We start from the raw sequence: 16,502 nt of genomic DNA, 5'->3' as shown, positions 1-16,502 counted from the left end.
CAGCTCTGCACCAGCACTGCGGCAATAATATACCAAAACCAGCAACAAAATGATAAAAGGCACCAGGACTGAAAGGGGGGAAAATAAAGAAAAGAAGCAGCATGGGGAGGAATGAAGCAATACTGCCCATTTTCACCAGAGGCCTTGAACTGGATTAAAAATGGGAATTTGGCAAGATCCATGAGTGGTCGACTGCCAGGTACCATGGAGTTCTGCAGCAAAATGGAGCCAGACAGGAGGGAGGGAGGGGGAGAGGGGGGAGAGAGAGAGAAAGAAGAATCGGAAGAGTGACAAAAAGAGCATGCGCCGTATAGAATTTAGTCGGGAAAATGTCTGATGTAAGCAAGGAGGGATCAAGCAAAATGCAGGGCAGGGAGATGGGTGAGCGGAGGATATTGGGGCTACTCCAGTACCGCCAGGCACCTGCCACATGGCAGCAGACAAGCCAAAAGGAAATCCGCCCCTGCTACTTTAGCCAGAAGGAACATTCTCCTCTCTGAAGCTGGGAGGAAGTTTAACTGTTTCTAGACCCTAAAAATATGAAGGTCCTACTTCTACTTTCAACAAGGGCAACATAAAGATTGGAGAATCTTAATTCAAAACAAATTTTTGTATTATGGGGAAATCCAGTCTGCCTTTAAGGTAATGAACTAAAGGAAGAATTTTTTTTTAAAAAAAAAACTAGGAGGGGAAGCCCCCCCCCTCTCTATTCTGCTTTTCTTTCCTCACAAAGCACCAAGATGTCCCTGAATTAGCTGGTTTCAAATGCTGAATACCTGTTATGTATTTTTCCCCAGCATCATCCAGCACAACTCCTATAAATGAGGAGTTGATGGGGTTAAATTGTCCCATAGACAAATAAATTCAGAGTTCAGAAGTTTAAAAGAAACAGCTGGCAGGCGCTCAGAAGCTGTAGGAAACTTTGCCAAACAGAACAGTGAGCCAAGACAGTCTCTCAGCAAGGTTCTCACAAGTGGAGATCAGGGTGCCCGAGAGCAGGCGCACTCTGCTAAAAATGCTTAAAGTGACATTACATCCCACTCCTTTGTTGGCTCTGGAAACTTTTTGGCTTCAGAAATATTACATTTGCTGTGTTATAGGTCCCTGAACGTCTATCAGTTCAAATAACTCTAGTAGTTATGCTTCCACATACTGGACATGTGGAAACATCTAGGAATAGCGTCTGGACCATTCAAATGAGCCTAGAGGAAAAGTCTGCATTAATAATTCCAAAATTGATTTTTCTGATTAGAGTTAATATTTTAAGAATAAAAAAGACCTGATATTTATTATACTAATAAAACAAAAACTATTTGAAAATTAACGTAATTAGTTTTGCTTAAAAGAGAATTTGAGAGAAGGTATTCTGTGAACATTAATAATTCAGTGAACTTATTTTTCCAAGACCAGCCTGAATTAAAACTTGTTAGTTGGGGGAAAGATCAAAAGCAACGTGAGGAAATATTATTTCACTGAAAGAGTAATAGATCCTTGGAACAAACTTCCAGCAGACGTGGTTGGTAAATCCACAGTAACTGAATTTAAACATGCCTGGGATAAACATATATCCATCCTAAGATAAAACACAGGAAATAGTATAAGGGCAGACTAGATGGACCATGAGGTCTTTTTCTGCCGTCAGTCTTCTATGTTTCTATGTCATGTTATAGTTAACTTACAAGACCATTCACCTTCACAGATGATGAACATGCAGCCTTGAAGCTGGTTAGCATACTGAAAGCCTTCTTTCGTCTTTTAATTAACTTTTAATGTCAACTTTATTTATCCTTGCCTCCATTTTACATTTTAAATTTGATTTTTATGTTAATATTTTACTTGTACACTGCCTAGAGTCCTTCTGTGAGGGAGATTGGTGATTCCTAAATGTGGTGCTGGCTGGCCAACAGACAGAGGGACAACTGTGCAAGACAGTAGCATTATGTTAAAAAGAAATGACTACTCTGAATTTATTTCCAGGACAGAAAAATGTAGCACTTGAACCACTTGGTTGGCCCGAGAAAAGTATTTTTGCATATACCGTGTTTCATATAAAACTCAGACTGATGAAGACTTTTCTGAAAGTAATGAATACGGAAGGTGAATGATTTTTGTTATTTGAGACAGATGTTTTCCATAATAACTGATACTAACATTAAGGAAAGAATTTTTCTTGGCCCACAGATTGGATATATCATTAACAACAAGCGTTGAAAGATCTGTTAGCGGGGCCACAGAAAATAGCCTGGAAAGCATTCAAGGATGTTGTTCAGAATTTTCTTGGCAACTATAGAGAACCAAATTACATTAGCCGGTTCACATATTTTTTTTACAGCCAACAAGATAATGAAGTAGAACATGCCACTGAAGATACATTTTCTGCAATCACTCTTGGACTTCTTTCATAAAAATCTAGGTACAGTAAATGGTGAATATGGTGAAAGGTTTCACTAGGTCCAGAACATTGCCACAATGGAAAAATAGGTAATCCATGTGGGTTAACTATTGTTGGACATTGCAGTGAGATGTATCAAACACTGAATATCAATGAAAATCAGCAGCAAAACACTGTTAGGCCTGCCTGTTGAACTCATTCAGTGTCAGAAAATTATGTCATTAAATCATAGTCACTGAAAGTTAATTTGATATTTCTCAAGATTTCTAAGTGATACAATGAATCTGAAATTATATTTGTCTTGAGTTTGAAAATGTCTATTATAATCACCAGAAATGTTTCAAGAAGTACAATTTTTTTTTTGGGGGGGGGGGGGGAGAGAATGTTGTCCTGTGGAATCAATACTGACTTGATGGCATATAATCCATAAATACTTTGACTGCATTGAATAATATACAACTAATTAGCAGTAATACTTGATCAATGTGCTAGCCTTGCTCAACATTCATAACAGCTAGTGGTTCTTTATTACAGGGGTGTCAAACTTGCTGTGTCACATGTAGTATCAATTTTTCCTTAGCTAAAATGGGGGTAAGGCATGGCTAGCTCTGGCTCATGAGCTGCGAGTTTGACACCCATGCTTTATTACAAACATTGTATATTTCTTTAGGGGGGAGCATATTAAATTTTTAAATAAAAATTGTCACAGATTTTTCCTGGAGAGGGGAGGAAATGCATCTTCTCATGAAAACCTATAACATACTACAGAGACATAGGTGGGATAATCCACATTTAGATGCAAACAGAGCTCCACTGAAAAACTGAAATTTATTTCCTAATATGCATATGAAATATTCTAATACAAATGAGTAAATACCTAGTCAGATTTGAAATTTAACTAAACTATCATCACACCATTAAAGTTTGTTTCGCCCAAAAGATTTTGACTTCTCAGAGAAAAAAAAGAAATAAAGGATGAATTCACTGTCAGTGCGTTTGCTTTTTTGTCCTATTTTATAAATTATCATTTCAAAAACATTCGAGAATTGTAAAACCTAAGCAGGCAAGAGCAATGAATGATAAAGTAAAATAGAAAAATAAGTTAGAAAATATGTATCGACACTATACATAAGCTGCAACTTCCAAAATCAGTTCAGACATGGAAGCTCCAAAGCATTTATCAGATCTCTGCAAGAAACTGAGATTCTACTTAGTCACCAGAAGATGAAGTACACATCTTTGCTCTTCTAATTTAGAGATCTTGATATCAAATTCACCAATAATGACATTTTCCCCAAGTAAAAATATACCCTCTTCTGGAAATGGGATGAAATATTGTAGCCACAAAATTTGGAGATCTATTGCAGCTGTTTTAACTTGTGCCTTTGTTTTAAGAAATAAAGAAATGCATAAAGTCTACCCTACCTGTAATTTATTTGAGCATGGGTAGCATACACAAATAGAATTTTAAAAAACCAACCAGAATTAAACAAAAAAATAAAACCAAAAAATATAGATATTATCTTTGTTTAAAATATTTATATAGGTGCCCATCTTATATTGAATAACAAACTCTCAATCAAACTGTGTATGTGTTTGTGTGTGTACTCATTTCAAAGGACAACCAGGCAATAGAGGAGGTACATTGTCAAGATCTTAATAAATGACACTGTCTCAGAGATGGGACTAGAAGCATGTTTACTCTGCATGACTTAGTGATGTAGACAGAAATAATCAGAGATAAGTGGTCCTACAAATAGCCCAGCACTGTGACATCACCTGAAAACCAGTACAGCTCCCCAATCCAAAGACCATCACTGGTCATCAAAATGTGCAACCATAGTACAGCCTCAGTGCTGTACTCCAGTTTGAGACCAGATTGAAAGAGCTTCAGATAATTCTTTTCCTACAATGACCATTGAAAACCAAATGCAACCATCTTCTCAATAACCCTGGCTAAAAAGTTTAAGATGGGGCAAAAGCTATCCAGCTCCATTGGATCTAACAATGATTTCTGGATGAAAAGCTAAACCAAAACCTCTTTCGGAACTGGTGGAACCATCCTCTCTCTTAGGGATCCCTTTACTACAAGGATCCAACCTCATCTCCCCTCCCAGGATCTTTGACCAACCAGAAAATACATGGATCCAGAACAGTGGTCACAATTTTTTATATTGCACTAAATCAGGGGTCCTCTAACTATAGTCCCTGGGCTGGATACGTGCAATGAATTTATGTGTTGCTGCAGAGAGTTTCCTCCTTCAGGGTTTTTTTGTGTGGGTTGGAAGGGGAGGAGAAATTCTCACTTGGGGTCTGCTTCAGCCTTCTGGTGTGGGGCTTTGGGCGAAACCTGGAAGAAAGTGCCACTGGTGGCGAAGAGAGAGGGCCTTGTTCCAGTGGGACTGCCTCAAGGCCTGGAACTGGCTGACCATCTCAGCAGGCTGAGCTTCCAGGCGCCAGTACCTGGCCTTGCACTCCCGCAGGTCTTTCCTCTGTTTGGAAAGCCTATGCTCGTAGTCCTCATGAGGTGCGTCTGCTGAGCCTCCTTTTCAGTCAATTCCAATTTGAACTGTGCCAGCTGTTTTGCCAACTCCTTCTTGTGGTGGCTGCTTAGCTCCAACAGCTGTTTCCTGTTGGGGCTCTAAGGAGCCTGGGGCAGGAAGATGAGGAGTGGCTTGGAGGGGAGGGGCAAATAGAGGTCTTCGAGGTACCCTCAATGTGAGTGACATCAAGTTGTGCACACCTGCCCAGTCACATGGCCAATTAGCCATGCCCACACAGCTGATCATTAGACAGATTGTCTTAGTGGTTGCCAGGACTTAAAATTATGAATTTAGGGGTCCCGGAGGTCCTAAAGGTTGGTGATCCCGATCTAGAACACAGATAGTACACTTACAGCCCTAAAAACCTTGTCCTGATCCTTTTCTACCCAGGAATGACTAAAATAAAGTTTCTGATTGGGAATGTGAACACAATAAAAGCAGACTAACACTCATATTTCATCACTTGTTTAACTGTGAGTCTCAAGAGCTCCTTAATTCATTTGGAATGCAGCATTAAATGAAATCCCAGGCATTACTTCAAATGTTTTGTGCCCTATTCAGAGATTACCCACAGTAAAATAGACATACAGTACTGGTAAATAGATAATCTGAGACAAACATGAGGCTCAGACTATTCCTATCCTGCCATGTAATATCCCACTTTTGACATTCCTCTTTTCAAAAGCATTTGTCATTTGGTATGAGATTTTTCTTGGAAGGGAAAAAATTCTGAAGCCCCTTAAATTGCTGGACATAACCTCAGAAGTTTTCTGGAACCTCATCAGAATTTCATACAAAAAAACTACTGCTCAATTTCTTGTTAGAGAAATTTGACTTCCATCCAAGCTGGTAGCCTGAAAGAGCAGAGTAGGCTATATTTGGCCGTTTTGGCAAAACAAGCTGTCGCATGCTGTTCTTTTTAACTTCATTTACTCACTGTTGACTAGATTCTGCCTCACTCTGCTGTGTAGCATTGAAGCTTTGCATGGCTTGTACTTCTTCCTCTTCTTCATCCTCACTGGAAGCCTCCTCAGCTGCATGAGTGGAACGAGGAGGAGGAGCAGTAGTTGTTCCATCAGCCTTCTGAATTGAGGGCTTTTGGCAAATATACTTGGGATCTCGGCCCAGGTTACAAATCTCTTCCAGCAACTGCAAAAATGTGTATATAAACATATTGGCACTCTTTCTACTAGAATAATAGTATTGTATTTCAAGTTAGATGATTTTGTAAAAAATCACATAACAGATAAATGCATACTTTTGAGCAGCTCATTGGATTGAGTTATAACACACAGTGCTGTATAGCAAGGGACATTTTCCTGGGTTCTTACCTTAATTATGGCTGTGGTAGCATCTGTCTTGAGCGTGGGCTGATGTCTCATAAGCTCATCAACAGCACTTCCAAGATTGGAAGCAGTATCTCCTAGAATAAAATACGGAGTGGGGGATGCAAGATATATAAGTTTTTTAAAGAACTGATGTCACTACATGAGCTGGCATGAATCAGCCCAACCAAAAGGCAATAGTTTGAATGGTCAAAATGTATAACTCAATAGCTCTTACCAACAGTCAGATATAACCACAGTATTCTAAGACAGATTACTGCAACATGCTCTATTTGGAACTGTCCTGAAAAACTATTCACAAATTTAAATTGTAGCAAATTGAATAAGTAGATTGTGTTAATTTTATTCCCTTAATATTTTTAACTTTGTGATTTCTTTGCTTGTTTTTCTAATTATATGATTATTCACAGAAAAGCCAAATATAATTGCCATATTTTTCAGTGTATAAGACACATCTTTTTCTTCTCTAAAAGAGGCTGATAATTTGGGTATGTTTTATACTCTGAATGTAGCTCCCCCGCCCAGTCCTAACTAGCTGCTAACAATCTTCCCAGCTCTTACCTTGCAGGCTCTTTCATTGTTTCTCTCTGTGAAGAATGTTTTCCAAGCCCCAAGTCTTTGAAAGGTTTTTTTCATTGCTCTAACTTGCTCAGAATAAGTTTCTTTCCAGCCCTAGCCAGGTGCCAACAATGTTCTCAGCTCTTACCAGCTAGCAAGCTCTTTCATTGTTACTCTCTGCAAATAATGTTTTCCAAACTGTCTTTGTAGGGGGGGGGGGTTCATTGCTTTACTTGCTCCAAATGTTTCTTTTCAGCCCTTTACTGGCTTGCAAGCTCTTTCATTGTTACTCTCTCAGAAGAAAGTTAACCAGGGGATAAAATAATGTGCTGAAGCTTACCAGACTAAGAAGGCTAGCCAGATGAATACCTAGTAAGCAGATTCTTTCCCCTATTTTCCTTCCCAAAAACTAAGGTGGGTCGTATACTCTGGTGCGTCTTATACTCCAAAAAATACAGTATGTTAGCTAAATTTCATGGGGACGGATTAGTGTGAGTGCGGCATCATATATCTTCATGCCTAACCTAACTTAATCATATTTTAAAAAGAGCTTTAAAAACCCATTTCTTTCTCCAGGCCTTGGGTTAGACTGGATGGTTCTATGTGTTAGGTTGCCTTTTAATGGTTGCTTTTTTTTAGTATTAGACTGAGCAATGGCTCACACGTTTTCCTGGCTCAAAATGGCAGAAAAATTACTGTATAATTGAAGTTGAAGAAAAGTTTGGAAATTGAGAGAGGGGGGAACGTCTGGAGCCTTGGGGTCTTGAGCCTGCCATTTCAAGTGACTGTTTTCACTCAACTCACTAAACCAAAATCAAAGACATCATATTATTGCTTAGTACAGTATATGAGCCTAGTCATGAATCAAGCTGTTAAGCTTTCTAGTTTATATACAGACTGTGTTGGAGCACCAGCCATCTTTAGCGAGTTTTACAGAAGGCTGAAGATGCTATTACTTCCAATGTGCATAGATAACTGGAATTCTATTTCTTTTTATAATTTGTAAAGCTGGCAACTGTACCATGATTTGGGGCTCATAAGACTCGTGATGCAGCTAAAAAATACCAAATTTAATCATTCCAGCCAACTGCCAGGGTAAGACAAATTGTGACTGTAATGAATTATAATTCCCAATTTATACCATTTCAAGCCACAGCCTTGTGGTCGTAGTTTAACACATCTCCAGCATACTATAGGGTAGAAGTGGGGTATATCCTCAAACTTCCTCTGGAGATGACAACATCACGCTCAGCAGGCAGTGAAGAAGAAGCAAAACCCCCAATATAATCACTCTCCAATTTAACTTACCAAGTGGATCTGAACTACGCCGTCTCCTCATTGCAGGGAGATAGTCTGGAGAGAGCAAGACCTTGAAGAGACGCTCAAAAGGTTGACACTGAACAAAGGACTGAAGTCCTCGGGCATTCAGGCACAGAGCACTGAAGACATTGGGGAGAGAACCCAGAACTTCCCTAGTGGCAGGGACCTATCAGGGGAGACAGACACAAAACAGAATCATCTTCACAGTCGTGCTACACAAAGTACATTTTCAGTGAGCTCTATATTTGAGGTTAGGATATTAATATAAATACACAACTGATTCCATTTCTAATGAAGTCTATCTTTACAAAGTGCCCTGAAAAGTGGCATGGCAGAAGAAAATTGGAAGGGAAGTATTTTTGTTGTGGAGAAGGAAACACATTTATATGCAAAGAGGAAACAGCAACAATTTGAACAGCAGCTTTATAGGACACACACACCCTCCAAAGTTATGTCTGGCTACCTCGCTGCGTACCTAAGTATGAATACATATTCAAAGGTGGAAATTGGAAAGGGTAAGAATGAAGAGGCTAAATGCCAGGCACCAAACCCATACATGTAGAGTTCAATAAAATATATAAAAAGTGTACTTTTATACAGGAATCTCCCCAAATTGCGCCTCAGCATGGGAACAGATGGATAAGTAAGGTTCTATAGAGCTTAATTGAGGTCAATTCTGGATCTCTTGCAGCTGTGCAAGGACTATGCTTAGGCCTATCTTCTGCCTGGCTGGGTGTTTCCCAACATGGAGTGAGGAAAAATGGGAAATTATCCAGATTGTTTTATCCCCTCTCATCCTTCTTCAGTTTGAGAACAAAAGGAAATATGTTTTTTAAATGATGTGAAAATATGCTTATCCATATGTATAACCAGAATACCTTCTAAACACTAGTATAATAGCACCACCCATTTGTGCAAAATCCTATTACCCATGTTCAGTGAGCTCTTTTGCAGTTCTAGAATTGTTATTCTAATATTTCTTAGAATTTCCCCACATTTCAAATATAAAAGAAAGCAACTGAAGTGCTTTTACAGAAAACCAGATATAATCCAAAAGACACTTACATCTTTAATAAGGAGAGCATGCAGCATGACGTCTGTTAGACCATTGTCCTGTAGGGAGGACAGCAGCGAAGGCTCTTGGAATACAAAGACTGTTACCACCTCAGTGGCTGTCAAGAAAGAGCACAGAATAATGCAAGTCATTCACAGTTCAGATTTTCTAGGCAGAAAGGGAATCTTGGCAGCAAGGCTGTAAGGCATTGTCTTAATTTAGCATAGCCCAAGGACAGAAATCAAGAGGAGAGTAGACTGATGAAACATGCAAGACACAAATTCTTTATTAAAATATAATCATGCCTACCAAGTAAAAAGAGTGAGGGTCCATAATATTCTGCATTGCTGATAATATGTTTCAGAGAGGTAGGCAAAGAGCCATCCATCACTGCAAGAAGAGGAAAATAACAGGCTAGCCATACAATTTAGAAATTATATACAGTCTATACAGAATTGTATATATTTCATTCAAAATTCTGAACCAGAATAGTACAATTTTATGATATAAAACATCTTAGTGCAAAACATATTTTGCATGTTTTAGTCCACTATTAAAACTGAGAACCAATTATATATTTTGCTAGTCATAAAACTTATCAAAAATTTAGCTTCTTCTCCAATTATGTGGAATATCATTCAACAAATTCTTTAGCTTCAAGAATTGGTCACTTCTACAGCTTTCCACGATAAACTGATACTTCAAAACTGATACTAGAAAACTCAAGAATTCATGTTCTCAAAGTGGAGCCAAACTATAATCAATAGATGGAAACATTTCCTTCACCCAAGAGCATGGCTTAGAATTTGTTTTACTTATAAATTTATATAAATGAAGACAACTCTAAATGGTATATAAAAGCTACAGACAGTATCAATGGAATTTTTTTTAAAAAACAAAAACACAATAATACAGAATAAAATGTTTGGGGGTTTTTATGTAACATTCCTGGCACCATGAGCTCTACATCAGTCATCCCCAAAACTTTCCAGAACAGCCACATCTTTAGAAGCTTCCAGTGGCCATAATGGAGGCTTCCTTTGTCTGATGGTATGGGCAGGCTAGTTGCTCTAGAGAAGGGAAGCATCTATAGAAAATGTGGGGTTGCACTTTAGTTTTGCCAATGACAGTGGCCTATAGCAGTTTATTGCATTATGCTGTGGAACACTATTGCTGTGGGAATTGCAATAGCTACCAGTTAGGTTTCTGAGTGCAATTCAAGGTATTGATCATCACCTATAAAGTCCTATATGGCTGTTCTTTATAGATTCTGCTCACCGTCTGACAGCACAGCATTCTGAACATGCCCAGCTCTAAAGAAGTAGATTTAAGAGGGAGCAAATGTATGAATGAACATGCCTGCTCTAGATAATGAGGCAATTGGTGTACCAATCTCACCTAGAATGGAATAAGATCTTCATGGCCACAGTCCCACCAGATTTATTAAGGTAAATTAATAGTATTTATATGCAACAATGAGAGAAGAACATGCTGTCAAAGAACTCAAAGGAAAGACCGCCCTAGGTATTAGGGACTCTCACCATGACGTATGCCATCTGAGAAAGCTGGGTCTTGGATGGCCTTTTTTAGGAAGTTCAACATAGACTTCAAAAGTGCTGCTCGTTGAGGGATGCACTGGACTCCTGAAATAGGGAGGTCAACCAGAAATTAAATCAGTGAGTAACAAAATCTGAAAACAAGGTAATTTTCTGTAAGAATCATTACACACCACTTCGGGGTGAAATTATGGTGTTTGTGTTGCTGCTGTTGCTGCTGCTGCTGCTACTGCTGCTACTTGGAGTGGTGGCATTTGAAGCTCGTGTTTCAACCACAACTTCCTGCCGATTCTCTCCAGAGGTGGAAGGCCCAGGGCTACTTTCCATGGCGACATCAGAAACTGAAGATACAAAAAGTTGACCAATTTGAAAAAAATCTTATGACACAATCTGACATCAAGAAACTATGTGTACACACACACACGTACACGCACACAGGTCAACACCTATTAAAATGACAGTTTGAATTTAAAAAAGGAGTTCTGAGGAGACAGGATACCTTGCTCTACCCCAACTGTTGGGGTATCAGTCTATCTAAGATGCCTATTATGAAACCTTTTCAAACTGAGGACTGCACATGACCTTTCAATACAGTAGCCAGCTCCAAAAAATGACAGAGCCAGGATAAAAACTAAACTGATTTTCCTTTAAAATAAATTGAATGTATAATTATTCACCAAGGATGTTATGACTTCTCACTTTTGCCTCATTTAAATAACAATTCCATGTGGAAAACAGGTATGGAATTTATCTTCTACCTTACAATTCAGATGGATTTGTTTCATTTCAAAATGCAATTTTAGAGACTGTATTATAGAATTATATATTTGTTTCTAACCTTGTTTCATTTTAAAATGTATTCAGTTGAAACCACTAAGAGAAATATATACGGAGTTACAATTAAAATAAATAAAACTGTTTCATGGATGCTATCCATTAAATTTTCTTTGTTTAGCAGAGTTTAGATATGTTAATAAAAGAAATAAGTATCATTAGGAGCTTTTTGCCTTCTACATCTGTCTCCATTTCTTCACCCTCCTGTGTAACAGTGGAAACAGCAGGTCTCTGGATCTTTGGTTTTATTACAAAAGGACATTCCCTCCGACATAGGTCTGCTTCATGCTAGAAAAGAAGTTACAAAAAGACAATATGTGAAAGTTGTGAAATTACTATAACCCTAAACAGAAACATATGGACTTTTTTAATTATAATGCCAGACTTAAATATCAACTGCATTACAAATATTATCTTTAAATATCACTTATTAATATGCTTATTAAAAGGCCAAACCTCTAATAAAAAATACCCTACCTCTAGTCGATAGATGAAGATAGAGAGGCCACTGTGAGACTGGAAGGCTGCCATGTCTAGGTTTGTGATTAAATCCACAACACGGACTGCTCTGGTCACAAAAGTGATCTGGTCCTGTTCATCCCCCAAGAACTTGATCACCTAGGAAAAAAAGGGTTTGAAGACATGCCTCTAAAACTCATTGGCTCATTTAAACATCAGTAGAAGAAATACCATCTTCTCCAAGATAGCCATGCACCAAAAAAGTCAAAACAACGAGATGCCTAGAATATCAAAGGTAAAAGATAAAGAGTAAAGCTGACCAAACAAAGAGCCATTTTGAGCAGTGAAAAACCTCTACTTCTCCAGTCTTACTGTATCAACAAACAGCTAATCAGCAGCCCTGTTTCAGTGACCAAACCCTTATAGATAAAGAGGAGCCAGGGGCACACTTGCAGAGCTACTGGATGAAATCACTCAACTTTTCTCAGAGTTGGATTCTAGCTAGAGAATTCCTGAGTCTTGTCTGAGCTCAGTTATCTGGGAAGACCATGAACCAGTCAATACTGTGGGAATGACTTGCAACTCCTACTTAAGAAATATGTGATAGCCATGGCATGGGGAGTGGGGAGTAGTGGGGGTTGCACAGCTCCATCTTGTGTGCCAGAGTGAGGCTAGAGCCAGTGATTGTGACTGGTTATGTACTGGGAACAGTTATTTGTCTTTTTTATGTTTTTAAACTCTGTTGATATGAGCCACCCATTTTAACCTTATGTCTGTAGGTTTATTGTTGCATTTTATCATACAAGTTTTGGTAGTAGAAAGTAAAAGATGTATTATTTGGTTAGTTGATAACAGTATCTACTTAATTTTTTAAAAATAGTTAATATATAAAATTCAATTGTGGCAGATCAAGTCAGAAAATGATCTTAAGACATGGCTCTATTTATGTGAGAGAATTTCTGACATAAGCTAAGTGTTCTGCTGGAAACTGCCAAGACTTTAAACAGCCCAAATTACATAAACTGGAAAAAATTCTGTTAATTGCTATTCAAGATTTACAAGTTTTGTAAGGAGTGAGGAAGGATATGTGCATACATACACGGAACACTGATACCCACACATCACATTATTTTATATCAGCATTATCAGAAAGAATATGGTGTAGAATTTTCATTTACTTTCCTAACTCAACTTCATAAACAGGAAAATTAACCTTCAGTAAGGCTTCCATCATGCCACACGAGACGAGAGCTTCCCCTCCTGCATCATAGCTCGCCAAGTGATATAAGAATGAGAAGAGTGCAGTAGCAAACTGGTGGGGATATGGCTCCATAGAAGGATCTAAAGAAAGGGAAAGGGAATACCATTACATGTTCCAAAATTTAGCAAAATATGTTAATTACTTCTAAAAAACACAGCTACTGACCAATCATGGCCTGTATACAGTTCCGGACTAGTACTGGTAAAAATCCATGGTAGGAAGCTGTTCCAGTGCAGTCAATAATACTACTGAGTTTTGGAGTTCGTTCCAAGTGTACAATGGAAGTTAATGTCCTCAGTGATGCAGCTTTAATATCCTGTCAAGGAAAAAATGAGACATCGACAGGTATATAGGTTGTAATTACCTTATTTTATAACATGAATTTCAAATCTTCCCTACTGGGAGCAAGACGGGGGAGGGGTCCGCAAGAGAGGGAGAGGGATAGTTGGATCAGTAAGTAGATAGCTAAAACATGCAGGAAAGAAGAATCGTAGTCCAGTATCTCTTCAAACTTCAAAATATGATTTAAAAATGCCTGCAAGGGTGAACCATTTGGTTGGGCTGGAAGAGCAGAATACAATCTTTTTTTTAAAAGTCAGTCAGGTGTTAACTTCCAGAACTGCTAAATTGAATTGCAATTGCTGTAAAAGACTATTAACCAATAAATATTCTTGCTACTGGGTTTTGGATTAGTTCTCACTATACAGAAGGTTTTAAAAATGAATAATTAATTGCCTTTTTTATATGCCTTGCCATTTGAATTTCCTTTAAATCATCTGTGTATTTGGTTTCTGATAATTAAATAAAGCGGGAAACATCTAAGAAAGTCAATAACTGCTCAGTCCAGGCCAGGCCAGTACCAATTGAGCAGCAATCTCAATTTGCCAAAATTCAGTTGCACAGACTTACCATTAATTGTTTATCTGTAATTTGCAGCACATCTACTAACTCTTCTATCAATCCATTGTATAGTATGCTGTTGGCGGATTCCTGCAAAGCATTTGAGTATACTGTGGAAAAAGAAGTAGGCAGTTAAAAATTTTCTGTAGTTAAAGGGTGGAGATAAAAAGCAAATCCAACTATTATTGTTGTTGTTGTTGTTAATAATAATAAAAATGTATTAGATTTGTATGCTGCCCCTCTCCAAGGACTCGGGGCAGCTCACAATAATAATAAAATACAATAAACAGTGGTACAAATCTAATATTAGTAAAAGCTAGAATTAAAACCCCTTAATATTAAAAAACAATCAATAGTACACAATCATACCATTCTCAAGTGCTATAATCAGCGGGGGGGGGGGTGATCAGTCCCCCCATGCCTGGCGACATAAATGGCTCTTTAACATCTTGCGGAAGATGGAGAGGGTGGGGGCAATTCGAATCTCTGGGGGGAGCTGATTCCAGAGGGCCGGGACCGCCACAGAGAAGGCTCTTCCTCTGGGTCCCGCCTGACGACATTGTTTAGTCAACGGGACCCAGAGAAGGCTGACTCTGTGGGACCTAATCGGCCGCTGGGACTCGTGCGTAGGTATTCTGGTTCGATGCCATGTAGGGCTTTATAGGTCATTACCAACACTTTGAATTGTGACCGGAAACTGATCGGCAGCCAGTACATGCCATGGAGTGTTGATGAAACATGGGCGTACTTAAGGAGGCCCATGATAGCTCGCGCGGCCGCATTCTGCACGATCTCAAGTTTCCGAACACTTTTCAAAGGTAGCCCCATCATTATTATCATTATTATCATTATTATCATTATTATTATTATTATTTGTATGCAGCCCCTCTCTGTAGAGAGCATTGCAGTAGCCCCTCTATGTAGAGAGTGTTGCAGTAGTCGAATCTTGAGGTGATGAGGGCATGAGTGACTGTGAGCAATGACTCCCTATCCAAATAGGGCCGCAACTGATGCACCAGGCGAACCTGAGCAAACGCCCTCCTCGCCACAGCTGATAGATGATGTTCTAATGTTAGCTGTGGATCAAGGAGGATGCCCAAGTTGCGGATCCTCTCCAAGGGGTCAGTAATCCCCCCCCCCCAAAGTAATGGACAGATAGATGGAATTATCCTTGGGAGGCAAAACCCACAGCCACTTCGTCTTGTCAGGGTTGAGTTTGAGCCTGTTGACACCTATCCAGACCCTAACAGCCTCCAGGCACCGGCACATCACTTCCACCACTTCACCTATTTTTGGTGCTATATATCAGCTGTTTCCTATCAGATAATGCAAGGGGGGGAAAGATGACAGTGTGATATGTTTTTATATATTTGTCACACAGATTTAACCATGAAGGAATGCAGCAATTATATGAAGCAGATCTTAACAAGCAACATTTAAAAACTCCATTAAAATTGGTGCCCTGATATAACAAAAACAAAGATCAAGAATTATACATCTTGAAACATGGAAGCTTTGTATCTCTTTATTCTTCAAATATTCTCTTCTATGTTCTCCTAACAACTCCACAAGAGTGCATTTGCAATGCTGGGCATCATGTGATGTTTGATTGGCAGGAATTATTTTTTGCAAGTTCAGGTGAGTTAGCAAACCTTCTAAATATCTTTTGGAACTACAGTAGCAATAAACTGTAGAGAATTGTAGACAGCTGAATCCAGTTGCAGTAAAACATATTGTACTATTCTACTAATCTTGGGCTGGAGTAACATCTTATGCTCTCTTGCAAAAACAGATTAGTAGCCTTGAGTTCTTAAATTACTACTTCTCTTAGATATACCGGTAAAAATATAAGACTGTGAAGTTACTGCAATGCTCATAAGTGTGAGTACTGCTTGTAAGTCACTTTTTTCCTGTGCTAATATAACTTTGAACAGTCACTAAACAAACAAATGTAAGTCACAGAAATACCTGTATCAAGTGAGAATACTATACAATACTCCTTGAGACTACCTTAAACTACTAAACTGCTTACAGTGGAGCTAGAAAGTTTATACATCTGTGTCAAAATGCTAATTTTTGAGTTGTTAAAAAAATCAGACCAAGATAAACCACTTCAGATTTTTCCCTATTTTCCCCCCAATTACAATTATAGCAGTACACAATTAGTAGCTCAGACTGGCCAAATGGATGATCCCAATAGTAAGAAAAGTAAAAATTACCTGTTAATTAATTTTTTTTGACAATATCTTCAAACCGGTCTTGATTTTGGAAAATTTCCT

General features: G+C 38.6%; 1 protein-coding gene across 18 annotated transcripts in view; it reads right to left on the bottom strand.

The window, feature by feature from the left end:
- HUWE1 (HECT, UBA and WWE domain containing E3 ubiquitin protein ligase 1) overlaps window positions 1–16,502 on the bottom strand; it is a 115,538-nt gene that overhangs the window by 59,719 nt on the left and 39,317 nt on the right. For all 18 annotated transcript variants that reach the window (XM_070741304.1, XM_070741306.1, XM_070741303.1 and 15 more), the window contains 12 exons: window positions 14,233–14,333; window positions 13,489–13,639; window positions 13,276–13,403; window positions 12,081–12,221; window positions 11,777–11,891; window positions 10,943–11,110; window positions 10,755–10,856; window positions 9,523–9,603; window positions 9,225–9,331; window positions 8,148–8,325; window positions 6,267–6,358; window positions 5,873–6,084 (listed from right to left, as the gene is read on the bottom strand). In XM_070741304.1, the coding sequence (XP_070597405.1) occupies window positions 5,873–6,084; window positions 6,267–6,358; window positions 8,148–8,325; window positions 9,225–9,331; window positions 9,523–9,603; window positions 10,755–10,856; window positions 10,943–11,110; window positions 11,777–11,891; window positions 12,081–12,221; window positions 13,276–13,403; window positions 13,489–13,639; window positions 14,233–14,333 (1,576 nt within the window). The remainder of the gene's footprint in view (window positions 1–5,872; window positions 6,085–6,266; window positions 6,359–8,147; window positions 8,326–9,224; window positions 9,332–9,522; window positions 9,604–10,754; window positions 10,857–10,942; window positions 11,111–11,776; window positions 11,892–12,080; window positions 12,222–13,275; window positions 13,404–13,488; window positions 13,640–14,232; window positions 14,334–16,502) is intronic.

The sequence above is a fragment of the Erythrolamprus reginae genome, chromosome 2, assembly GCF_031021105.1.
Source record: "Erythrolamprus reginae isolate rEryReg1 chromosome 2, rEryReg1.hap1, whole genome shotgun sequence".
Classification (NCBI taxonomy): domain Eukaryota; kingdom Metazoa; phylum Chordata; class Lepidosauria; order Squamata; family Dipsadidae; genus Erythrolamprus; species Erythrolamprus reginae.
The sequence above is the reverse complement of the archived record's forward strand: the minus strand, read 5'-3'. Positions and strand labels throughout refer to the sequence as shown.